This window comes from Pleurodeles waltl, chromosome 3_1 (assembly GCF_031143425.1).
Source record: "Pleurodeles waltl isolate 20211129_DDA chromosome 3_1, aPleWal1.hap1.20221129, whole genome shotgun sequence".
In the NCBI taxonomy this organism is placed as follows: domain Eukaryota; kingdom Metazoa; phylum Chordata; class Amphibia; order Caudata; family Salamandridae; genus Pleurodeles; species Pleurodeles waltl.
The window spans coordinates 842,045,071-842,072,735 of NC_090440.1; the positions used below are offsets into that span (position 1 = coordinate 842,045,071).

The 27,665-nt window shown below is 43.2% G+C and overlaps 1 protein-coding gene across 2 annotated transcripts in view; it reads left to right on the forward strand.

The window, feature by feature from the left end:
• The window catches only part of VWCE (von Willebrand factor C and EGF domains), a 424,528-nt gene extending 408,154 nt beyond the window's left edge, over nt 1–16,374 (forward strand). For both annotated transcript variants that reach the window (XM_069223762.1, XM_069223763.1), the window contains 2 exons: nt 370–3,065; nt 11,262–16,374. In XM_069223762.1, the coding sequence (XP_069079863.1) occupies nt 370–1,676 (1,307 nt within the window). In that variant the 3' untranslated portion in view covers nt 1,677–3,065; nt 11,262–16,374. The remainder of the gene's footprint in view (nt 1–369; nt 3,066–11,261) is intronic.
• Nucleotides 16,375–27,665: the final 11,291 nt, after the last annotated feature.

Genomic DNA, 27,665 nt, shown 5'->3' on the forward strand with positions numbered 1-27,665 from the left:
GGAGTGTTGAGGCAGAATAAATGTTAGTTTGGTAAGAGGAATGAGATGATTAAAATATTACAGGAAGAGGGATACATGCAAAGGGATAAGGAAAACTGATACAACAGCATGAGTGGAAGGAGTGTATATTCTTACTATGCAATCCTTAGGTAGAGAGAACACCTGGTATGAGGTCGGAAGGAGCAAGACAGAATTAGAATAACTAAGAGAACTAGATGACCCTTTGGGTGAGAGGACAGCCAGAAATAACAATAGAGCCTGGGGTTCAAGGATCAGAAGTGGATGTCTATAAAGCACTATATTTCGCTTTATCTATTCTTTCTCTTTAAAAGTGCTCTCATGATGTTTGATCACTGATTTTTCTTTCAGATGACGAGTTACCTTTGGATAGCCACATTCTATCCCATTTTGAAGAAATGGAACCAATGAAGTATTTCCGAAATCCCAGAGGAGTAACCAACCAACTGGTCAAAGCTGTCAATGCTCTCACTCCTGCTACTTATCCGAAGGAACAATCCAAGCTACGCAAACTCATTTTACGACGGAAGAGTCGACCACTGGGAAAATTAGATAAACTGCCAGCTAACAAACAAAACATCCTTTTTTCTCAAAATATCTTTGGCTTACCAGATGAACATCTCACCATTTCTGAACAGCACTCCACCTTTTCTGCTACAGTTGGGATGGGCACCTGGGAGATGTTCACACATGTGTTAAACAGCACTGTGTTAGGCCCCACTTACCTAACAGCATCTACATTCTTGTCAGGAATTGAAGTGACCTCTTCATGTCCTACAATGGCTCCAACTGTACCCCAAGTTCCTATCATGCAACCTATCAGCTCGAAAATAACTTATATGCCTAGAGTGACTCCCACAAATGGAATTTCCACAATGAGCCTTTTCCGTTTGGGGAAACTTCCTCCAATTCCTACCACAGAACCTTATTCCATTTCTACAGCAGATCATTTCACATCCATTGCTAGTACTGCTTCTCCTGCAGCACCTTCGAGTCTTATAACCACCCTTATGTATTCTATGTTTTCTAAGAAAGAGATCTCTGTTCTCCCTCTTTCCTCCCCAGAAATCTTTATGCTTCCTATGCAATTACTTGATCCATCTGTACCTCACACAAGGCTGATTGTCCCCTCTCGGACCATAAGTGCAGGACCTTACTATGCTCTTTCTACTGCTGCTATCCCCAAACACTCATTGTCTCCTACAGTGAGAAGCCCCTCAGTTCTCCAAGATGAGTTCCTTAGCTCCTCCTTTTCCTTGACATCAGTCCTAGAAACGTTGATGCCTCAAACACATGCACACGATCCTCTTCTTCCCTCAGCAGCACTTCTTGATGCCTCTGGCACAGTTACAGGAGTTTTGGGACCTTTTTCACCTACAAAGGTCTGTAGTGATTGCATTCCCCCCACAAACGCTGTTGGACATTCCCTACTCCCTTTGATAGGTGTACCACCTACCTTCAATACTCTGGTATTTGATTCATCTCTTCCACCAATAGGGACATCGTTAACCAGCTTGCAAAGCTCAAGGACCCTGCATGCCATGGAGGAACCTGATGAGAAAATAGGCCCTCCTGTGGCTGCTTTGGAAAGGAGTCACAAGCACTTAGTGTTACAGAGTGATCAGAAAATGCAGAGGCGGGGGCGCCCCTCTGGATAATTTCTCAGTATCACTAGCATTATCCTTAATCTCTTGCATCAAGTTTAGGGTCAGCTCCAAGAGGAAACAACATGGTCTTTCTGTCACATACCAAGTTTTGTCACTCTATTTTCTAACAATGTAGAGGCTCAACATTTAATGCTCAGCCATCAGGAAGAATATGATACATTTTTAAAAAACGTTTCACAATGTTAAGTATTTACCAGTAATCATCAGCAATGTGCCACAACCACACAACTGCAGAGCCTTAATTCAAGGAACATGAGCTTGGATTATTACAATGGTTATTTGGATGGCAGAAATCATCTGTCACAAAGGAAACAAAGGAGTATTGACCAGTATAAGAAACATATTCATACTTTTCACTACTCAGAACTCAGGCTTCCTTTCACTACAATACTCCTGTTTGCAATTCAGCTCCTTTGTTTACAATGTTCCTTATTTCTGTATTTTAATTCCAAGAATGCAGAAGTCTATGGCTCCACTATTCTGTTAGACGGTCCCAGTATTCGATTCATCCTTTCTCTCTCCAGCTTCTATTACTCCACTCCTTCCTCTACAGCATCCAATATTCCCCTTTCGTCAGGCTGCATTAGTTACTCTATCTACTAAAGATTTGTCACTATTTCTCACTCTCTTTTTTTATCGCTCTCTTTCTGTCTTCTCTTTCTCTTGTACTTTTACTTTGACACTCTCCTTATTTTATTGTTTCCCAACTTCTCATGTTTATTTACTTCGTTTTCTCCTCACCCCCTATATTCCTCAACTCTCAGATACACCACTGTGCATTTCATTTTTGCAGTTGATTTTTATGCCTTTTCTCCATGCCTCGCTGGTTCATGCTTTATTATTATAAATATTAATGAAAGCTACATCAAACTCTTTCCCCTCTCTGGGCTATATTACCACCCTCTCTGCAGTCTCCATTATGTGAGACCTTTCGTTAAGCTCTAAAAGAACCCCTATTCTCAAAAGTCCATTATTTCCTACTACTATCCAGACTCCTCCCCCGCCACCATGTATAATTTCCCCCTTTCTCTTTCTGCATTCCACTATCTTTTACTCTCATTTCTGGTTTCATTGCCTGCTTCCTCTTTGATAACCTTACTCCCCTGGATACACTCTTTGCTAAGCCTCCTTAGGTAAATATTCCCTTTATCTGTCCAGGTTAGATTATTGTCTTCTTTCACAGAGATATATTACTTCATCACTCTGTTCATTTACATTGTTTTACCTACGCTCCTTTCTATGTATCCTTTAATGTAATTTTTCATTCTTCTCCCAACTGCCTCCAAGTTCCACTAGATTGCCCTTTCCAAGTTCCACAAGGCTGAACCTCTCTGTTCCAGGCTTCAGTGCTCAGACCTGTGGTTTCCTCCTAACTTCAAGGTAAGTGGTGTCTGGGTTTCTTCCATTCTTATATAATGAAGAAGCAAATATCAAATCAGTGGTTTCTTCCTTGATGACTTTGGACCCCAATCTGAGTTGTTCATAACCTCAGACGAGCCTGCTAACTGTTCAAGCTCCATAATTACTGATAAAGACCCAGTAATTCTAGGTTAGCCACGTTATTCCGTATTCCAAAGACTCTCTTTTATGGCTTCAGCTGTTTAGCTACGTAATAGCTATTTTCAAATGGAATCTTTTAAGGGTTAATCAGTGTTTTGTCAAGTTAGTCACTGCCTACTCTAATAATAACACCTTCAAACTGTCATATATTTATGAAAAAACATAGGTTACAGGGACATTATAGTTAGGTTCGGAATTTATTCATACAATATCATATAAATTCAGCAGTTATCATTAGAGTTCTTTCAAGTAACAAAAACTCACACCCTAAGGTAACTATAACTCGCGCCCTTGCCATGCACAGTTGTCTCATCAATAATGTTATGGCAAATGTTGCAGTGACAATATGAAAGAATATATCATGGATGATATAATATGTAGAGTAATTAGCTGTGCATGGTGAGGGCGCGAGTTATAGTTACCTTAGGGCGTGAGTTTTAAATAGTTGAAAGAACTATAACTATAACTGCTTTAAATATAATGAGTGGCTCTAGAGGATGGGGTCCCCAGAGCGTAACAAGGCTTGGGGACGGGGACCACATAGCTCCCCTTCCCTTTAATACAAAAAAGATCCTGGGAGATGGGGTCCTCAGTGCCTAATAAGGCTTGGGAAGGGGGGCCACACGGCCTCCTTACCTTAATTTTAATGAGTGGCCCTGGGGGATGCGGCCCCCAGGACAAGGCCCTATGGCCAACCCCCAACTGCACACAGTCAAAAAATGTAGCACACATACGGCCTCATTCACAAGGCCCTAGCAGCACACTGCACCACCGGAGTGTCTTTTCTTTTTTATGCTCCAGTGGTGTAGTGAGCCGGGCCATATTTACAAAGCCACACAAAGCCACCCTGCTTGGCTTTCATAGCCTTGAAAATATGAACCCCTTTCATGTATAACACTATGTGAAAGATGCGTTTCCTGGGTGTTGTTGTGGGTGTTCCCACAGCAACACCTATGTAATCCAACAGAATCGGATGCATTCCCAGATTTACAAGTCTGGGAATGCATCAGATTCCTGCGCCACCTCAGGGGTGGCGTTAAAGTGGCACAACGGAGAAAAATAACATTATTTCTACCCCTTTTTTCTCAGCAGTACACATAGAAAGAGGAAAAAGCCATTAATTATTATTTATGTGTAGGACAGTGTCTCTTCCTGCACAAAAAAAAATAATTCCTGCTATGCAGGCACCCTTGCACCATCATGCACGGGTGCCTGCGTTGGTGCTAGGTAGCAATTTCTGCACCAGGGCAGGGGACAAGGAAATGGAATGCGCCATATCTAATAGATACAGCGCATTCCTTCCTTTTTTTTTTTTTTTACGAAGGGTGGCATAGCAAAAAGGCTTATGGCCTGCACTGCACCTAAACATAGTAAATGATGCCCATAGAAAGAGAACTTAACAGGGAGAAATAATGTTATTTCTCCCAGATGCACCACTTTAATGCCACCCTTGAGGTGGCGTAGGAATCTGATGCATTCCCAGACTTATAAATCTGGGAATGCATCAGATTCCGTCAGTGCTAACATTTCAAAAAACAGCATGGTTCAATTTGGGACATTTTAGCCCATATGCACCTGTTGTTAGCAGAAGCCTAGCTTTTAGAATGTAATGTGGTTTTGACAAATATGTGAGAATCAGATGGACATGTCATACTCAGTATAGATCATAGAGTCACTTAGCAGCTACAGCTCCAGTAGTATATGAATATTGCCACTGGCCCATGGCATTTTCAATAACGTGGCAATTCAAAGAATGTTGAAGGTTTCAGCCTATGCTGACAATTAGAAAGCACAATTAGCAGATTGTATAATATTTTGGCTAAATAGGTAGGACTGTTTGAACTGTTATTCAAGTATGTGCCCACCAGCCAACTGTAGCTCTCCCCATCACTGTTTCCAATAGCTATTAGTCCACTGATCTTGATTTGGGGCACTTATATAAGTCATGTCAAGAATGTGCACAGTGCCCCAATTCGAGGTCAGCGGAGTAAAGAATTTTGGAAAGGTTGAATTGAATTGCCAGGTGGCCGTGTGTCATGCGTGATTAACCAGTCCACCAGCCTAACCTTTTCAGCAAAAAGCAAGATCCATTCTGGGATTTGTAGTTTTGCTCTAGGCTGAAAATGGCAGCATGCAATATTCTCTCAATTAAAATGCCAAGACTGATTTAGTGTGCCAACCATGACATTGGTCCACTTAGTAAGTATATTGGAGGGTGAAATAATACATTTTACAGGGGTGGCACTTGTGCCGTGCAGCTGATGAAACCATGTAACAGCAGCGGTGCAAGGCAGGACATTGGGCAGGGCATCAAGGTTGGAATTTTGTAGGATGAGGGACAGAGCTAGGCTGCATCCCTCCAACAGTCCAGTTGGAGTCCTCTATCCGAATTAGCATAAACAGCAGTACATACTACTGTAGCAGAGCTACATAATATGTGATGGTAATAAGTGTACTCAGTGAACAGATGAAAGATGCTCAGTTGGGGAGAACAAGCGTTTCATTTTAGAGAGTAACATCAACATCGTGTGACTGTGAAACAGAGAACTCAAAATCCAACAGTCTGCCTCTAGTGTCCCAGCTGAGTTAGGGTGAAGACCCGCCCCGAAGGGGGCTAAAAGGGTCAGAGCAGAAATTCCATTAAGATCCGGGAGATAAGTGCGCCAAGATAAGGAGTTTAGGTACGCAGAAAGGTGCCAACAGGAAGTGGCACCCCAACCTCCTTTCTGTTGCAAGGGCGGAAAGTGAGGGGTGGGATAGGGGGACCTCACAAACAAGAAAGGGTGCCAATCCCTGGGCCAATAGGAGATCCTGTATTGATTCTGAATTTCACCCCCACACCCTCAGGGTTCACAGGGGTCATAAAAAGGGGCTGACCTGGCCAGAACCCCTTCTTTCACCAGGTCGGCCAGGCATCGTCCAAGAAATAACAAAGAAACGACCTACCTGAAGCCTTCACCGTCGTGGCACAGCAATTCCACCTCTGCTCGGTTCATCAAAGGAGCAAAATTCACTGCTGTGGCCCAAGCATCCCAGTGGGAGAGAGGTGCAGTAACCAGCCGTAAGGGACCCTACTGCTGTGGCTTCAGGCAGGATTTGGAGGAGCCCAGCTGCCATCACAGGAGGGTTAGAGGTCCGCAATACTTTACAGCACCGCTGTGGACTAAATCGAAGATCGGAGGAGCCCAGTTGTGGCACTGTGGCCCAGGCCATAATAATAGGAGAAGTGCAGTAATTACCACCGCAACCCAGGATTGGAGGAGCCCAGATGTAGAGGCCCAGGCCATAATCATGAGAGGAATACAGCAACCACCTCCGCAAACCAGGATCACACCCAAATGAAGCCCAGCAGAGGATGCGGCGAAAGCCACAGATGCGGAGGATGACTGTAGAGGAAGGGAGCAGCAGCTGGAGCAGCTAACAGGTGAGCCCGGCAGTGAGACAAGAGAGGAGGAGAGTCCCTGCCCAAAGAGAGCCACTCCCCTGCAGCCTGTTAACCATTAGGGGTGCAGAAAGCAGCAGCCTGAGCTGAAAGCGAAACCAGTAAGGAGCCAGGCAGACTGCAAGACATGCCCGTGCTGCACACCATGCATGGAGAGCAAGCTGAGAGTTTTGGCAGCTGAGCTGTGGGGGTACGAGAGCCTGTGCGAGTACCACTTCTTTTTACTGTGCAGCCACAAAGTCCAGCAGGCTACCCACAGCTACCTCAGGATAAGCTGCTGATCCAGCCATCGCACTAACAAATAAATAAATAAGACATATATGTCATTTTTCAAATGGGGTGACTGGCTTAAAAGATTAACAGGCACCATGAGTTGACACACAATTAACATTTGCGGACAGCCCACAAGGGTGGTGCGATCTAGCTGCACAGAAAGTAAAACAAAGACAGTTAGAAGTCCACCCGCAAATGAGACGCAACACATCTGAAGGACAGCTAAAGCAGAAATGGTTGAGCACAACCCGCAAGGGTGACGCGACCCAGCTGAAGGACAGCTAAAGCAGAGAAGGTTGGGGACAGCCCACCAGGGCGACGTGACCCAGCTGTAGGACAATCTAAAAGCAGAATTGTTTGGGACAGCCCACATGGGTGATGTGACCCAGCCATAGGACAAGTAAAACATTGACAGTTGGGGACAACTCACAAGGGTGATCTGACCCAGCTGTAGGACAATTAAGACAGTGATAGTTGGGGACAGCCTGCAAGGATGACGTGACCCAGCTGTAGGGCAAATAAAGCAGTGACCAATGGGGACAGCCTGCAAGGGTGAAGAGACACTGCTGTACAACAATTAGAAACAGCCTGTGATGGTGCCACAACCCGATTGGTCAAATGAAAAGAATGCAGGTCAGAAGGAGACCATCCACAAGGGTGGCACGACCTGAGCAGATCGACAAGACAGAGTTGAAGTCATATTGAGCATGGAGGGCCAACGTACCAGCCAGCAAGCCGACCTAGAGAAGATATTGAAGGCAGTAAAGGAAGCAGCAGCAACGCAGAATAAGGATTGGCTCCTGAGGCAAATCAGGGGAAAGGAGCAAGTGAGTGGGTGGAGCACAAAGTGCCCAGCAACGAGGCCAGCACAGAACTCACACAGGAGGAGACAGAAGCCATACAAGAGCCAAAGAAATGGCAGTTGAACGTGAGCAGAAGCAGCAGACAAGGGACAAAAAGGATGCAGGAGATGCAGCGTTGGCTATGGGTGTACCAGCACTTGGTAAGTGGGACGAAGGTGAATATTGATGAGAAAATCAGCGCAATAGTACAAAAGTGCTTAAAGTCATTTGCACCATTTCAGTTTGCGAATAAATGTGACATTGTCCCGTAAGGTGGGAGCGGGGTGGAATCACTCAAGGAAACCAAGGTTACACAGGACTCCACAAGCATGAGGGCTCCAGCACAACAGGCAGTGGCACACAGTGGGGTATTCCCATTGCCAGATAGGATAGAGGATGACTCGACAACAACAAGCGTGAAAGCATTGCCCACACATGTATGGGGCACAGAGATAAGGACCAAAGGCCAGAGGTAGGCCAGCGCAACCACTGAAGGGATGGCCCTAGAAGCCTACAAAAGAAGCCGCCTAGGAAGGGCGTGTATGATCACCAGAGCCACCAGGTTTACCAGCAAAATAAGTCAAAGAGTGCATTTGGCGCAGGGAATTCATTGACATATTTTCACAACTTGATACACAGGTAGAGGGCCTAAACCTGACAACAGTGGATACAAAAGAAGAAGAGAAATGAGAAAGGCATAGGATAGGAAAAGAGGTGAATTGGCTAGATGCATTTAGGATCATGGCCTGACTCATCATAGAGAAGTTCTCATTCTGTGCAAAGGACCTTTCGCTATATAAATCAAGGATACATGAGGCATAGAGGCAAACTGTGGGGGATGCATGGCTAGATATGGTAAAGGTTTCAGGCTAAAAATGCAGGCTCACCCAGATATGCAATGGGATGACAAAGACATGGCAGGGTACATGCATAAGATGATGATTGCAAGGGAGGCCAAGAGCTGGTCTGGGAAAAGCAAGCAGCCATTTCATGGGTGCTATCAGAGGGAGAAACACAAAAAACGGAAGCCCTACTACAATCAGCCACTCTACACAACATAGAAGGGAGTCCAGCCAAAGAAAAGTGCATTATCCATATGTTTTAAATATGACAAAGATAAGTGCACCTCGGGGCGACATGCAAAGTCAGCCATGTGTGCTCCACATGTGGGGCAGGACACCCAGAAACAAAGTGCAAAAGGAACAGGGGAGCCAGTCATAAGATGGAAAAAGAAAAGAAGTAGTAGTTATAGCAAGCACAAAGCCTGGTCAGCGGGAAGGATGAAGTTGGCTAAGTCACCCATAAATACATATAGGTTCAAACAGCTAGCCAATGAATACGATAACAAAGAGGAAGCTAAATTACTATGTGAAGGCTATGAACAAGGCTTTAGGATCCCATCCAAAGGGAGTGCCTCTTGCAAATAATCAGAGAACCTCTGCTCGCCAAGCGAGCACCCATAACAAAGGAAGGAAAAAAATCAACAAGGATAGGGAGTTAGGAAGGGTGGAAGACCCCTTAAAGAAAGAGGACCACCTCGGGCCTGGCCATCTCACCTCTTGGACTAGTGCCCAAGAAGGAGCAGGGGCAATTTAGGCTCATCCACCACCTTTCATTCACTGAAGGATAGTCAGTGAACAATGGAATATCCTCTGAAGAATGAGCTGTGGGTTATGCATCAGTAGAGAATGCAGTGGAAATAGTGCGCTCAATGGGGTGAGGCACCTTGATGGCTAAAGCAGACCTGGACTCTATTTTAAGGCTACTCCCAGTGCATCCAGACAGCTACTACCTCCTGGGTTTCAAATTTGAAGGGGACACAAATTTCAACAAAGCCCTGCCCATGAGGTCCCCCTTTCATGTGCCTATTTCGAGCGCTTCAGCACCGTCTTAGAGCGATCCTTACACAGGCGACATACAAGGGGTGGAAAACTGCACTACTTGGACAACTTTCTGTTTGTAGGAAAGCCAGACAGGCTATAAGGCAGGGAATAATTAAGGGCATTCCAAACCTTAGCAGCAGAACTATTGGTGCAGCTAGCAGAGGAGAAGGCAGTGAGTCCAACTACAAAGTTGGTATTCACAGGCATAGAGCTGGACTCAAGAGCAAGCACATCCAGCATGTCCCAGGACAAAGTGCAGGACTTGAGGGAGGACATACAAAAGCTACTGGGGAAGCAGAAGGCCACCCTTGGGAAGCTACGTGAGATCACCGGTAAGCTGAATTTTGCAACCAGAGTCATCCCAGCAGGAAGAGTATTGACTATGTGACTTATACATTTGATAAGGGAGCTCCAGAAAAAGCACAACCACACAGTGTAGGGTCGGGGTGAAACAGGACCTACAATTGTGGCTAACATTTCTGGGAGACTTTAACAGGACCCTCCTTTGGAGAGAAGGCTGGGAAACAGCGAAAAAGCTAGAGCTAATCACAGATGCATCTGGCAGCCTGGGTTTTGGGGCGATACTGAACAATAAGTAGTGAGCCAAGGAATGGCGCACAAATTGGCTAGGGCAGGCCTCTCCAAAAACAGATGAAGATCGCACTGTGGTCAGATAACCAGGCAGTGGTCCATGCAGTCAACAAGGGGACAGCTGAAACACAAATACCTCCCAGTGTTTTAGCAATAAAATGTCTGACACTGATCCTGCTGTGCCAACATGATGAAATTCCAATTATCCCTGTAGCACACATGACAGACATTGCACACATGACAGACATGTTTATGTCTTTGAAATTATATTTTATTTATTGAAGTCAGCCTAAGCCACACCATAGTTAAAAAAATAAACGAATATTACCCCGCAACCATACGTACCAAAAAGAAATACATATTATCATCTAATAAAATCTTAAAATTATTAGGACAAGATTAAAGTCCTAGAACTCACTATATTTACTTAAAATGCACATATAGATAAGAAATTGGAGTACTATTTTCTTTAACCCCTATGACTATATTAGCTTTACTCGTTAGAAGAGCTCATACAGGCCAAATATAAGCAGAAGCAGGTCGATAGATTGCTGGTTGATCTGTCCTAAAGCAAAATAGTACAGCATTCGTATGTGATTTAACAACATAAGCTCTAATTAGTGGCAAAAAAAAAACCATCAAGGTTCTTTCAAAGTCATTTTAAAAGTGCATGTTTATGTCATTTATTGACCCCTAATTTGCATTTCATAAAGGAGCTCGCAGCTGTTGCTAAGATTTTCATCTTTGCACACTTTTTAGGGCGTGTAACCATACAATTTACTGGTAGCTTATTCCTACTACCCAGAATGAAAATAACTTGTTACCTTCTGAGATACAGATGAATTATTTTCCAGCCTTATGACTTTAGGGCTAGAGTTGTGCACTGGATCTTACAAATAAAGAATGAATGTAGTTATATTGGCTGTTCTACAAATTAGACTATAATGATTTTTCCCTCACTGACAGTATTCTAATTATCTTGCAGACTGCTGAAGCTGAAGAATGTTTCCTTCCATAAAGGAGCAGATACCAGTGATCAAACTGTACATAGTTTTCTAATTGTCTTGCAGACTGCTGAAGCTGACGAATGTTTCCTTCCATAAAGGATCAGATATCAGTCATCAAACTTTACAAAGAGTTGAGAGAGTCTGGGGTGGACATGTTGCTCATTTATTACCAGCCTGATATACACCACACCTCCTGTACAGGCCATTCTTCTCTGGGAATGCTGGATTCCTATTAAAGGCTGCTGTTGCTCAGGTATTACTGGCAAAATGTGCTGTTGATAATTAGGGCATGACTCATGGCAATAGAAACAAACATATGTTCCAGCTGGGAAGACGTTTCACTAATATTATTTTTGTTACACACAAACCAGGTCCTTGGGAGGCACTGCTTCTAGCTGTTGACATGCTTTAGGAAGCCTACACAGGCCTGGGAGTTGCTGTGCTTATGGCTGGATATAGAGGTTGCCAAGCTGTCACTGATACAGACTTTAGAGGATTGAAATTGAATAGTCCCCTTTAAAGAACTTGCTCTTCAGTCAAGGAAGAGTGTGAAATATTTCATTTCAGAAAGCACAGGTAATTACCACAGTTTTCTGGAAACGGTTTTGAAAAGTTTGAAGAAGTATTACCGATATTTTGGAATGATTGTATGATCAGACTTAGCCATATCTTCTTTACTTTTCTAGCAAAGGCTTACAGAAGTTGGTTAGTGGAATCTCACCCGGCACTGCATGTGTCACTTCACTGTCAGAAAGAGCCACTGAACATTAGTTCTTAACAAACCATCATAAAGCAACAGAGGTATTTAGAATCCAAAGATACATCTTAGGGAAAGTGTAAAATAAAAAAGACAGATTTGATCAAACGTCAAAAAACTGCTAAGACAATGCTAAAAGGGATTGTCTGCCATTATCTGACTGTGAAAGGGATAACAATGGCGATATTTATTGATAGGCTAATAGCTATCATTGCATCAAATCTAGATGTTTCATTAACAAATCATCCCTACGCAGTGAATACAGAGAAGGCAAACCCTATAGCCATGTCTGGGAAGGGCGTTATTATGATCCTAGACAATAACATCTTGTTCTATTTCACATTAAAACATTGTTGGCATTGGAGCATATGCTCCTGTTCATCATAAACTTTCTCAGTAGATCCACATTGGATCAGATTTTCAGACTTGGACAGAGCATTCCACAATTAAGTCACAGTCTGTTAATGGGATGCCATTCAAAACTGTTTATTTAGCACCGAGAGATACGTACTAACCTGTCTCGGGGCACACAACAGGGACAAGACATCCCTTCCCCCAGGTACACAAACATCATGGTCTCATCCGAGGGGAGCAAGAGGCAATCAATGTCCATAGATTTACGGATGTACAGGCATGCCTTCAGGGACACCGGGGACTGATTCTGTACCTAAAAAATCTAATTGATCCAGGCATATCTCTGAGAGAGATACAAGCATTCAGTCTCACAAGCTGATCAAAGCCCGACCCTGGAAATGCACATGAATTCAATTCAGTTTCTCCTCCAGTGAAATAGTATTACCCAAGCCTGCATCTTGACTCATACAAAAATTCAGATTTTCCCAATCATATGAACATCCAGGTTTTGCTCTTGCAAAACATATAAATGTAGACCTGTGTCCAGTGAGTAAATGGGCCTCAGATATGTCTTGAAAACCAATAGGAAACAAGCTATTCTTCAGCAAAAGTAGGGGAATCTCACTTCGTTTTAGGAAAAGACTGGATCCTAGTGTAGTGAAACATTTTAGCTCTGTCTGTGATGATACAAGAACAAACCCATGGCCTTTTCTTGGAAATAGAGACATAAAAAGGTCCTGACATCTCCGGGGTCACAGGGGCATCTGAACTATTCTTATGTCACAAAAGATCAAGTCTGTATTTGGGGAAAGAAAAGGATCCTTGCATGTCCTGTGAATGATAGGGTAGGAGCATCACAAAGAAGCAATATGTCAAAGGAGATTAAGAGCCTGGCTTGTCGATGTAGGCACAAAAAGAGCTTGAATCTTGGCTATGTGAATGTACATATGTTTTGGAACAGAAGGTGCTGTGGACTTGTCTACTGAACTGTGGTGTCGGCCAATCTCAGAGTCAAAAAAGGTGTACAGATTATTTTGGGACAATGATATGATCCAGGCTTGATTGGGAAGACAATGGAAACTGGCCTGTCATTGTGAACATTAAGAGCATCCATGCCTGTCAATGAATCCAAGCCTGTCAACTTCAACACAAGTCACATAGATGATAGCTGATACCAGATTGAGGAGCACAAAAGACAGACCAGTCTAGAACACAGGGGAATCCACGTCTATCTCTAAATGCAGATGAACATCATGTTACCTTTAAGGACACCAAAAGATATTCTTTCTGTACCTGGAGATAATTGAATGTGTAGCTCTGTCCTGAGGAGCATATGAAGATCTGAACCGTTTCTCTGTGTATGTAAAATAGGATAAAGGCTAGTGTCCGTAGACACATCACAGACTGGGTTTAACCACTTCAATGCAAAGCGAATAATCATTTTTTCTGGAGTATCGTTCTGGTGCACAAATTATGTGTTGTATTTAGAATATGGCAGAAACATCAGGAAGCCAATGAGACTCATAACCAATCATAGATATTACTACACGTGTGATTCTGGTATTCTTTTTGCCTTTAGCCTACTATTGTTTGAATGATTTAAAATATTTTGTGATATTTTGTATGTTTTACTGAAGGACTCTACTTGGTGTTTCTCACTTAAATTATGGCAAAGAAATCCAAGAACTATTACTATAAATCAAAATGTCAACCATGTAAATCATGTGCTGCTACATTTTTATTTTAAAATGACTAATAATTTAATGTGAAAGTATGTATAAAGTGTGTTACAGAGCCTGTGTGTCCTCTGGGTTTCTGTTTCACATCATGGACCATGAACGGTAGAACCTGAGCAATTTATTTTAGAAGTAATGTGAATAAGTGATTGTGTCTAAAGTTATGGGGCTTATTACATTTTGCATGTGAAAATCAGTCATTCAGTTATTGGCCCAACCAATGATGAGGCTGCTGCTAAAATCACAGGAGTTGGCAAAAGTATGCGCTTTGTTGCCAGGAGAAGAGTCATTCTCTTTGTATTGGATAAAAAGGAGGGAAATTAAGTGTTGCAGATATAGTCAAAAAAATTACTCTCAGGCCACAGCAGGGGTTAGGGAATTTGAATACATCAATCATGAAAAGGCCCATTGGGAAACCTCTCTCTTTATTGTAGAGATTTGTTTTCATTGGGTTCAATGAGGTGTCCACACACGATGAAGAGAACGTTCTATGCACGCAGGAACACATCGCTGGAGCAGATATTTCAGTTAAATTATTGTTTTAAGAGAAATGTTACTACCTCATTGTGGAGAAATCCTTATTGCAATCTCTTTTAGGTCTCTGGATATTTGACATGGATTTGATTAATCAGGAGCTGTATAAAGGCATCACATATTCCATTTTACTTTTGGTCAATAATGAGAGTTAGGTATGAGTTCAAAAGTCCTATTAATCAAATCGTTAGTAATTCACCTTTATTAGAACCAGTATATAAGTTCATCAATCAATATTTAGTTTTATCAATAATCAAGAAACCAAATAAATGCATTAAGCACTTTTCACGAAGGAAAGAATCTCTGTTCTGGAATTGGGAATAAGAAGGTGTCAGTTGGAATCCCATAAAGAGTTTCCTGCTTATGAGAGAGAAATCATAATCATAAAGCTTTAGCCTTGGAATATCAGCTAAGTAAATGATAAGCCAATAAAAGCAGAACTTCTCATAAAGAGAGGTTCAAGAAACTCAGAAGAGTCTCAGTGCAACAAGGCAATAGGATGGAATGATCTCGGATAGAATGGAATGGTATAGTAGCCTACTCTAGCAACATGCACTATTATAAACATCACATATTTTCAAACTAATAGTTCATGGTGTCTTCTTTCTCCAAGCAGCCAATCATCTTTTGATGTCCTCATGGGAACAGGATCACTCCTCATCTTCTCATGAGGAACACAATACTTTAGATGGCATCATCCATGACCACAACCATCTCTTATCAACTAAATGTTTTTATTTTTTCTTTGCATGATTCATTCTCTTGTTCAAAAATATTTTCCCATGTGTGAACTCTCATATCTATCCTTCTTAATAACAAGTCTATTAACTGACAGTGGTCCTTGTGTAAGTAGAAACATTTGCAGAGTTAGATAAAAACATTCTATTCAATTATTATTCATTAGTGGAAGCATGTCCATAGGAAGGTCAGGAAATACACATTTTGTGCTTATTAAGCATTTTCTAATGTCAGTTTGTCAGGCAATGTTACTTTTGTTACTTAGGCCTAATACAAGTAAATATTGTGGGCTAGTGCAATTTTTGCATTTAAATGCATACTATTTTTTATTAAAGCCTACACATAAATTCTGCATATTATTTTTGAAAATGCATTATTGTCTTGATTTTATAAAACCACCCAAAACGTTTAATCATGATATTTAAATCGGCACTTAAGAGGTGACTTTTGAGAATGCCATCCCTCATTAAAGGTTTGGGGAAATGGACTCCATGGATGTGAACAACAGTTCCTAAACTCCCATGTTTTATCTATCTCAGCATAGATCGTTGTGAGCTTTCTGAATTTATTTAGTTCATGGACAGTCTTCGTTTTCTTCAGCACAGATACATCAACTGTATTGGAAATGGCCTTTTCTGCAGCACCACCTCCAAACGTTTTGCCTACCTCCTCCTATTTTTCAGACCCTATTTTGCTGGTTTTTAGAACTCTGGGCACTTTATTACTGCTAAACAGTGCTATAGTGCATGTGCTCTCTCCTCTAAACATGGTAACATTCGCTCAACCACAATTGGCATATTTAAATTTTCTTGTAAGTCCCTAGTAAAGTGCACTACATGTGTTCAGAGCATGTACATTAAATGCTACTAGTGGGCCTGCAGCACTAGTGTTACCCACTACTGTAGCACTTTAAACATGACTCAGGCCTGCCACTGCATGCCCTGTATGTGCAGTTTAAAACGTCCATTTTGACCTGGCAAGGGCACTCACTTGCCAGGCCCAAACCTTCCTTTTTAGGTCGAGCCTAGGTAGCACACAAAAGCTGTCTCTCAACATGTTGTAATCTACATCTATGGGCTTGCAACACGCCCATCTCACACCCATCACTTTCATTTGTTCCTTGGCCTACCTATCAACATTCCCTTGAGTTTGTAGGTGAATGCTTCACGTTTGCCCCGCCTTGAGGCTGCTTTGTTACCGCCTTGGAGACTGACCCTGTAACATGGATTATTGCACCATCGGCCAGGTTTATTACTCTTTCTTTAGCTTCGCCGTTTCACGCCGCATGCCGGTATGTTGTTTTTTCCTCTTCCTTGTTTTGGGCATGCCACTGTTTCTTTGTGCTGTCTGAGAGCTTTACATGAGGACCTGAAGTTTCATATAGCGCAACCTCTATCGTAAGATTGCTTTATATGACTACGTGAAGTTTCATGTAGCGCAATCTAATACTTATTTTCTTTTCAAAAAGCATATTACTCTTGTCTCCCCTCTCTCATAACCAGCGTGTAACCTTTCTCAAAACGGGCACTGTTCTTCATTTTTCAGCACTGCACCTGGAAGTCATTGGGGGTGTGTTTCATTCAAGATTGAAGGGTGCAGTCCCTTATGTGGCCAAAACAGGTCCCAAGGGACACCTAGTGCCTGTGATAGTGCGCCCTTTCCCTGCTTCATGCACATTAGAACAGTAAACGTTGCAGGTTTTTTACAGCCAGCATATTATGAGTGCAAAAGACTAAACATAACCATGTTGTTCCAGCTCACATTTCACATGCTTTAGTTAATCTTGCATTCTCTATGAGTGTTTGTTTTTTCCAGCCAGCATATTACTCTGTAGGATCTCCTCCACCAGGTTGGGCCCGTCATCCTAGGGCCCGGGTGACATCGGACCACTCCTTACTGTGCCAGTACAGGATGTAGTGCATCAGGTCCTTGAAAGTTCTGTCTTCCCCCAGCTCCTAAGCCTTGAAAGTGGCCAGCAGCTCCCTGCCGCTGGCCAGCTCTGTCAAGAGCGGGCCATTCTCCAACTCTACCTCTATCCTCCTTTGACAATAACAGAGTGAAGAATGTGTGTGAACTCTTGTCACAAAGCTTCCTTGTGAGCTAATGGAGGTTGATGAATGATGCCGCAATCGGATAGTCACGACTGTTGATCACTCTTTGATGTCACAATCGGATAGTCCTGCCTGTTGATAGCTCAATGAAGTCGCCCTTATTCAATTCCATGTGGACTATCTCGATGATGCTGCACTCTGTCAGTATTGTTTGTGGTCTTTTAGTTGTGCATGTTTTGTGTTCAATGATGCTGCACTCATTTAACTGCACCAACCTCTTTGATTTTTCATCCTCCGTATTGTAGTTCATGGCCACATTTATTTAATTTGTCTTTTAACATTTTCCTTGTGAAGTGGAAAAATTATTTCTGACAACAATCTGACAGCCTTTTCTTGCATCTTTAATAGTTATGCCAGCTCAGCAGGCTCTTGCATTGCAGGGTGCAGTAGCTTAGGTGGCCAAAAAGAGATCCCAAGGGACACCTAGTGACGACATGTTGAACTGCACCCTTTTCCTGCTTGGTGTGCATTAGAACAGTAAATGTTGCAGGTTTTTTACATCCAGCCTATTCTAAACATAAAAGTGTTAACGTAACTATGTTATGCCTGCTTGCCTGCTTACATTTCACGTGCTTTACTTAATCTTGCATTCTCTATGAGTATTTGCTTTTTCCAGGATATTGTGACTTATGTTTTTTTTCAGCCATCATATTACACTTGTCTCCCGTCCGTCATTACCTGAATGCAAAGCATAAAAGCATAAAACTTTTCGCAAAATGGGCACTGCGCTTCATTTTCTAGCACAACTCCCGAAAGTCAATTGGGGATGTGTTAAATTCAAGATTGCAGGGTGCATTATCTTATGTGGCCAAAACAGGTCCCAAGGGACACCTAGTGACAGCCTGTGGTATTGCACCCATTTCCTGCTTTGTGCACATTAGAACAGTGAATGTTGCAGGTTTTTTCAGCCAGCATATTAGAAAGTTAGTGTTTGCTTTTCCCAGGATGCTGTTGCTTTTTTCTTTCCTCAGCCAGCATATTACTTCTATCTCGCCTCCCTTATAACCCATTTCCTATTTCTCGTCCTCCAGCGCCGCAAGATCATACAAATGGCAATAGCGCTATGCAAATATCATGAGTCCACTGCATACAAAGAAAAAAGTTTAAAAATGCCATTTTCAGTTCCAAGAGCTCAAACTTTCACAAATGTGAGACCGACCTCATTGCCTAAGGTAGGTGCTAGTTAGCCCCAATTGCAAGCTGCAGTGTATTTAAAGAGTTGGACATGTATTTTAAAGTTTGACATGTCCAGGTAGCGAAAAACTGCAACATTCATTTTTCACTATTGCAAGGCCTATCTCTCCCTTAGGATAACATTGGGATTACCTTAAAACATCTTCTAAGTGTAACTCCCAACTTGAAAAGATAGAAATGTGGAGTTTGGTGTCTCTGGACTCACAATTTTAAATCACAAGTTGGATTTTGAATTGTAAGTCTGAAAATGCCACTTCTAGATAGTTGGAATTTTCTTACTTTAACCATTCTGCCTCAGAGTAAACATCTGGTTTGGGTGACAGCAGGGCTCTGTGCATTGACTGCTACACACAATGGGAGAGAAGGTGTGAGTGGTTGGACCTTAAACGGGTCTAATAGGCCAATAACTGACTTGATGGGCGGCGGAGCTTAGCACTGCCTCACTGAGACTTAAATAGATTTGTCCTGTCCACCCACAATAGGGCTTAACCACCCTGTATTGTCACTCCAGCCAGCTTGGAGCCTGGACAGGGGAGGCAGGATATCTGTACATTTAAAAGGCCTGTCTCTGGAAGCGTCTCTCACCACCCAGAACCAGGGCACCAAAGTAAAAAAACACTGGACCCCAAAGCCCATTACATCAGGAGGGACTGCTACTCTGAAACTTCAGTGCTGTGCTGGAGGAGGACATAGGTGGTTTGAGATGTCTGAGGTCACTCTAGTAGCGCACAAAATACCTGAGGAATATTATGGGGATGCCTATGGAGGCATATGCCTGGTGATGAGAGGGAGGGATGCTCTACTGGTCCTAGATGAGAGAGACAGGCTGAGGGATCCCACCATGAAGGAGACTCTTGTCAAGAGGTATGGTTTCACCCCAGAAGAGTGCAGGTTGAGAATCAGGGGCAAGTAGTAAGCTGCCTCACCAGTCCTGGAGGGATCTTGTGGGTCACTTTTGCAGAGCACTGGATGGTTGAGTGAAGGATAATATGGTAAACACATTTAAGGGGGTGTACAATATGGTTGCTAGAGAGCACATGTTCAGTCACTGTTTTCCAGAGCCACCAACGTCTCATGGATTTTAAGTTCACTGACCCCCAGGGAGCTTGCAAGGGAGGCCTGTGGGTGAGTACCAAAATGTCTGGGATGGCACTGGGGAGCGATCCTAAGGGGGGTGGCTCAGATTTTCCCCATCAAAGTGAGAGGAAGGGTCACAGTGACATAGACAGGTCCCAGGATATTAGGGGGGAGGGTCCCATGTCCTTTCCAAGAGTCGGGGAAGGGGTGGGAGTGAGCAAAGGCCCAGAGTGATCTGTTTCAGCCCCAGGGTTTGGATTTCTCTATAGAGTGAGCACAAGCAGGGAACCTGGTCTTTACCAGGAGCCCATCCACTGATGGGAAGCCCACATTGTCAGGATAACTTGGGGGGTGGCTGCACAAGCACCCCACCTGGGCAGGTTTCTGGCATTACAACTCCACTGAGGAAGGTGCGGAAACCAAGACGGCGAGGCAGAAGGTGGAAACCATCCACAGTGGGAGGACCAGTGGGTCAGTTCAGAGGTCAGAGCACCCTAAGACTTACCCTGGTGAGGCCACTTCTGGTCTGGGCGGGCACTAGGCACTGTCACAGGGACAGATGGCTGGGGACTGGCCCCAGGTAGACTCTTGCATAACACATGCAGAGTGTCTTTCCTTTGCAGGGGTAGTTGTACTGCCCTGGAAGTCCTGGCTTGCCAGGCACAGGTTCAGCCTAAGAGTACAAAACCTGGGCTGGAGGACCAATTGCAGGATATCACCCCTGAACGGGTAGGAGGGATGGCTGTCATAAGTGCTCCAACAGTTTTGGTTACTGGGGGTACCACTCCCAAGCAGAGGGTACAGGACCCCAGAGGGAGCAGGTAGGTGAGGGAGAGCCCACCCTTGTCTCCTGGTCAGCCTCAGGGTACATACCCTGGGATGAAGGACCAATGTCAGAATAACACTACAGAACTGGTGGGAAGGGAAGTGGAGAGAAGATGCAAGGCATCTGGGGCTGTTGTCCCCCACTCTGAGAAAACAGGGATCCAACTGAGTTCAGAGTGGTATAGAACTGGCAAGTACCCTGCAGTAGTGGGCCATTGTCCAAGTTCTATTGCCTTAAGAAGGGAAGTTCATCAACGGATTGATTAGACTACCATGGCTTTAAGCAAAAGGGGGCTGTGTTGGAAATGGCCCTTTTTGCAGGGTCATCCTCAAACTTTTGGCTTTCTCCTCCTATTTTTCTAACTCTGTTTTTGTTGGTTTTAGGACTCTGGGCACTTTACCACTGACAAACCGTGCTAAAGTGCATGTACTGTCTACTCTAAACATTGAAACATTGGCTTAAACACAATTGGCATATTTAATGTACTTATAAATCTGAGTAAAGTGCACTACATGTGCCCAAGGCCTGTAAATCAAATGCTGCTAGTGGGCCTGCAGCACTGAGTGTGACACCCACTACGGTAGCACTTTAAACATGACTCAAGCCTGCCACTACATGGCTGTGTGTGCAGTTTTAAACTGCCATTTCAACCTGGCAAGTGCACCCACTTGCCAGGACTACACCTTCCTTTTTATTACATGTAAGTCACCCCTAAGGTAGACCCTAGTTAGCCGCAAGGGCAGGATGCAGTGTATTTAAAGAGTTGGACATGAACTTTTATGTCTAACATGGAGGGGCTGCCCCTCCGCTATGTCGGAGGAGCATTGCCACCTGCTGAACGGAGGAAGCAGGGAAGCAGAAAAATAAAATAATAATAAAACCATTTTTATTATTTCATTTTTCTGCTTAAGGCTGGGGCTGATATTTTCCGAGGGTGGAGGGAAGGAGTGCTAGGTGCACTCAGAGTGTGCATGTTGGTTTGGCCGTCCGTCTGAGGCCAGCCAAACTGACATGTGACCTTAGGGGCATATTTACAAGCTCCTTGTGTCACCTTACCACGCCATAGCGTCATTTTTTGACACTAAGGGTGCACTAAGGTGGCTTCTCTGCTGTGCTATATTCACACTTAGTAACCCCTTACACCACATTTTGCCTGTGTCAGGCATAATTTATGCAAGAGGGGCGTTCCGGTGCAGGGAGGCCCAAACAAATGGTGCAGTGAAATATACATTTCAATGGGCCATTTTTCCATCATTTTTAAAGCCTGCTCAGAGCAGGCGTTAAAATGACACACCCATTATATTCAATGGGCCTCCCTGTGCTTTGCTGCAGTAGTGTCCAAATGTTTGATGCTAGTGTAGCAAAGCTCCACACTAGCGTAAACAAATGTGATTGTATTGTAAATACGACGCAACCATGGTGTTGTTAGGTGCTGGTCGGGGGCCGCAAGGAAGGTGGCACATCATCAATGATGTGCCACTTTCTTGTAAATGTACCCCTTAGAACTCTCCACCTGGCTGTGTTTCTCAGCCAGGTAGAGACCAAGGGCCACATGTATGAAGCAGTTTGCACGTCGCAAACAGTGAATCGGCCCGTTTGCGACATGCAAAATGCAATTTGGGATGTACAGACCCATTTTTGCAATTTGGTATTCTATTTACCGAATCGCAAAAAGGGTTTGTGAGCCGCAATTAGGAAGGGGAATGAAATCCATTCACAAAAGGAAAGGGTTCCCCATGGGACCCCTTCCCCTTTGTGAATGGCAGCGAAAATATTTTTTCAGAGCAGGCAGTGGGTCTGTAGGCCTGCACTGAACAAATTAAAAGAAAAGTTTTCATTTTCTGTTTTTGAAATGCATCTTGTTTTCCTTTAAGGAAAACGGGCTGCATTTTTAAAAAAAAAACAGCTTTATTGAAAAAGCAGTCACAGACATGGTGGTCTGCTCTCTCCAGCAGGCCAACATCCCTGTGAGGGCGGCCATTCCCAATGGGGTCGCAAATTGCGACCTACCTCATGAATATTCATGAGGTAGGTCATTTGCGACTCCCTTGCGAATCAGGAAGAGTGTCATTGACACTGTTGTACATAAGGTTTTGCAACTCGCAAATTGCGAGTTGCTCTGACTCGCAATTTTCAAGTCGCAAAACCTGTATTTCGTACATGTAGCCCCAAGTGTAGGCTTCCACTCCCTTCCTGAGCAACATTTCAGCCCACTCAGGCCAATCCTGGCACTTCTTTCATGCTGTGTAACAGCATGAAAGAAGCATCTAGATTGGGTGGGGAGGGGAGGAAGGCAAAAGCACTGACGTGGCAGGAGCCATGGAGGCGAGGTGACACGACGTAGCAGGTATTCTTTTTTTATTTTTATTATTATTTGTCCCCACCACTCCACACCTGCCCCATCAGCTCTTACTGCCAGCAGCCGCCCCTGTTAACATGTCCATGTAGTGAAAAACCTCTAAATTTTATTTTCACAATTGCAAGACCTATCTCTCCCATAAGATAGCATTGGGATTACCTTAAACCATCTTTTAGGTGTAACTCCCAATTGAGAAAAGATGTGGAGTTTGGCATCTAGGGACTCACAATTTAAAATCACAACTTATGGTAAAGTCGGATATTAAATTGTAAGTCTGAAAATGCCACTTTTAGTAAGCTGGTATTTTCTTATTTTAATCATTCTGTGCCTCTGCCTGCCTCTGCCTCTGCCTGCCTCTGAATACACATCTAGGTGGGTGACAGCAGGGCTCTATGTATTCTCTCTAGACAGCCACACCCTGGGAGATTTGTTGTGACTTGATGGGCCCTAATTGGCCATTAACTGACTTGTTGTGGGCCGGAGCTTAGCACTGTCTGACTTAGACCTAAATAGACTTGTCCTGTCCACCCATAATAGGGTTTAATAACCTAGTATTGTCACTCCAGCCAGCTTGGAGCCTGTATAGGGAAGGAAGGGTATCTGTACATTTCAAAGGACTGCCTCTGGAAGCATCTCTCACATTCCAGAACCAGGGCACCAAAGTATAAACACTGGACCCCAAAACCCACCAGATCAGGAGGGACTGCTACTCTGCAACTACAGTGCTGTGGTGACCTACTGCTGCTGTTGTAAGAGGGACTGCCACTTTGCTTATTGCTCTGCTTTGTTGGCCTGCTGCTGCTGTAGGAGGGACTGCCACTTTGCTGTTTGCTCTGCTGCGTTGGCCCGCTGTCTGCTGCTTATGTCCTGCAAAACAATTTGATTGCATTGTAAATACGACGCAACCATGGTGTTGTTAGGTGCTGGTAGGGGGCTGCAAGAAAGGTGGTACATCATCAATGATGTGCCACTTTCTTGTAAATGTGCCCCTTAGAACTCTCCACCTGGCTGTGATTCTCAGCCAGGTAGAGACCAAGGGCCACATGTATGAAGCAGTTTGCACGTCGCAAACAGTGAATCGGGCCGTTTGCGACATGCAAAATGCAATTTGGGATGTACAGACCCATTTTTGCAATTACCTCAAATTATCTGTACTTACCTGGGATGGGTAGATAGTTAGAAGAGTCATGCACGGATTGGCGGACAACCGTGAAGCGCAATTGATTGAGAAAGTTGGAGAAAAGGATTTTACGATTAAAAGTCACTTCCTGATTTGATTTAGAATAACATAAAAGTCACAGAAAGGAAATTTTGCAAAGCTTTAAAGAGTGCCCTACAGGGAGATATGTAGATTACAAAAAGTATAGGAGACATTGCACCGCCAGAAGGTACACCTGCTTATATTGTATTCGAAGAGAAGGGTGCTGTGCCATGTCTTTGGTTGAAATAATGGTGCAAAGTGACAAACAAAATGGGAGTTTACCATTTTCTGCCCATGGAACATTTAATTTGAGGAGCTTAGAGAATTTGAGGAGGGTTCTATATGATTTGAAACCTCCTCCGAGACCAGCACTGTTTGAGGCATTGGCAATCATGGAATCAGTAGCTAAACAACAACAGAAACAGAAATTTGAGAGGAGAATGAGAAAGTCAGAAAAGAACTAGCGGAGGCTAGATGGGACAGCGATCAGAGATTTTGGAGAACCAAGACTTTACAGGGAATGAAGTTGTTTCCTGCAATTACACAGGAGAATGAGAACGGAGCTAGAAAGAGCACTAGAAATAGGAATTCTTATCCTCCTAATGACACAGAGCAGAAATCCACAGGATCTAGAAAGTCTTTGACATTCGATGAAGAGTCAGATGATGATGAATTCATTTTACAGTTATTAAGAAATCTCCCCCGCCATATGCAGCATATGAGAGAAGCTCAAGCACCAGTGTAGCTCCTACAGCCCCGATATCAGTTGGACCAACACAGAGACAGATACAGGTTGGCCATAATTCTCTAGTTACTTTGTTAACGCTGAATTCTACTAATGAATATTCATGTATTCTGAGTGTTGAACTTGCATAGAAAATGGATTAACATAGAGAAAAATAATGCACACATTTGAAGTGGCGCTAACTTGAGTGGCCACCAGTGTTCATGAAGTGTACTTATTAATAGCCCATTAGTGTGAAATGTTGAGCTTATGTTTGATTAATGTAGTAATATGTCATGTTAAGGGTTATGTATTATGTATTAGCTTTATTAATCGTAGGCCTTAACGTATCAAAGTCTTGGGCCTAGTTGCACTGAATCATGTCAAGCTGTATTTCTTAGGCGATGACTTATAAAATGGCTGCTTGGAGAATTAAATTGTGATTTTCCACTGTGCTGACCAAGTGCTCGTAGCTGAAATCCTTTCTCATGAGAACTGCTTGCTAGAAGATGTTTTACTAGCTAGGATACATTGTATAATGTAGTATGTGTAAGACTGACCTTCCCAAAAGAAGAAAATGGATGCACTGACTGGAGTATAAGCTGTAACAATATTGATACCTGACATGCCAAACAATGGGAACAGGAGAAGAGGAGGCAATCATAGACATGTGAACTGTGTACTATTGAAACTTGTAGATTTTGGGGTTTGTTTTCATTGGACTAAATGCAAACATGCGATCCTTTGACCAATAAGGACGTGGGAACTAGTTTTAGGAAATTTAACTTAGCTGGACTGCACCGAGAGGAGGGAGGCCATTCTCCTCATTCTTTCTTCAGAGTTTAGCTCTTCTTTTCCGAACTACATGAAGAGACTTTGATTTTTCTGAACTTTGATGCGGAGTCCTATGCTTTGCTGACCGAACTGATGTCCTATTGACGAAGACTGTCACAGCCCGCTGAACTATATTGAGGACAGGTATAAGATAATGTCACTGATTGTTATGTCTATTTGCTTTTGTCCCTAGGTACCAACCGCTGTTTTTGATAGAGCCATAGTTAGATGTTTTTCCAAATTTGTGTTGACTAAATTGTTTTGCATGAAGTCCAAACATGCTATTCTAATCTGATATTAGTTAGGGTATTCACTGATGATGTTCTCTACATGTAATAACAGTTGATGTCTTTTCTTTGCTGAAGCTATATGTATTTCATTTCATTTGCGCAGTTATTCTTGCTATTAATTTGTACTGTAACCTTAGAATGTGTAGTGGCTCAAGCTTTGATTAGATTGTGATTATTTAGGAGTTTCAGGCAGCCAGTATTGTTTCTGTATGTTTAGCAGTTGTTTTTGAGACTGTTGTGTGACATTAGCATTGTTAAAAATATAGAAATAAACATTTACATAAAGATGTGGTTATTCATGGCCGCGAGGTCACAGTGTGTGAAAATTACTGACTCCTATTGATTGTTGATGTTATTGATTGTTATTGTTTTTGATTTGTATTGGCATGGGATTACATGGCGGCGCCTAATCAAAGCGCAGTCAAAAGGTCAATCTGCCTATACGCGTAAGTTTACTTAATAAGGTCTGACACGCTAACAGAGATGGTAGCAGAGGATGGTTTGTCTCCTTTATAGCCCATCATAAAGGCCCGCTACTTGGTTTGTCTCCTTAAGAGACTGTCATACAGCCCAGAAAGAGTTAGTAGAGTATTTGGTCCCAGAGACAGTAAGTGAAAGATAACAGGTGTTCCCAGAGATGGTAGTGGGGTAAAGGTTAGTCTCTTACAAACAGCAATGTAATTCGTGGATTTGATGAAATTGGTGAAAAGTTTGGATTTTTCAGATTGGATGATACAAAGTGGAAAGAAAATGTGCCACTAAGTACTTAAAATGACTTTCCCAGGACCTTGGAGCTCGCCAATGATTGTTCTCAGCGTTCTACTGACAGTGTGAATGAAGTAGGTTTTGCTCTTGCAGAGCTTATGCAAAAAGCAGGTGTATTGTGATGTTTGTGAGAGTTAGGGAGTTTGCGTACTCCAAATGATGTTGTTGAAGAAGTGTGCGTACTCCGAAGTGTGAGAGTAGGGAAGTCGTCGAACTTCACACGTGTGTGACGCTTTGTGCTCAAACATTGGCCACGTGGTTGTTGGTATACGGACCCTACATGGTCTAAGACTCCAGAATATATTGAAAAGTGTATGAGACACTTGGTTTTTGTTGCAATTTGTCTGGTTTAATAGGTCAATCGGGCGTGGTCGACAAGTCAGGGTATGAGTCAAAGTGTGAAAGAATTTTCGACTGAGATTTGGAGAGTCCTATGTGCACCAGGACAGACCCACTGATCAGTTGAGAGTGAAATTTGACGGTCAATTTTTGCTTGCAAATCAGGGAAACCGAGAAAGATGGAGATACTGTTAGAGTGAAACGCCATCAGTGAAAAATCTGTAAAGTTTCTGAAGTGATTGTGTTACATTACGTGTAGTAAACGGACAAATTGGGTTTTGAGTTTGTTTAATGCTCGCAATAATTTTGCTTTAGTTTCATGTGAATCTGAGTTTGGGAGTACAAGCTGCAAGACTTTGTCAGCTGCGGTACGTGTGAATGTGACATAATTGGAGCCGCACTGGGATAGGTTTGTTAGTGAGAAGGGTCGCGCACGGATTGGTAGACGACCGTGAAGCGCAATTGGTTGAGAAGGTGGGTGAACAGAATTCTGGGATTCAAAGTCACTTCCTGATTTGATTTAGAATAACATAAAGGTTGCAG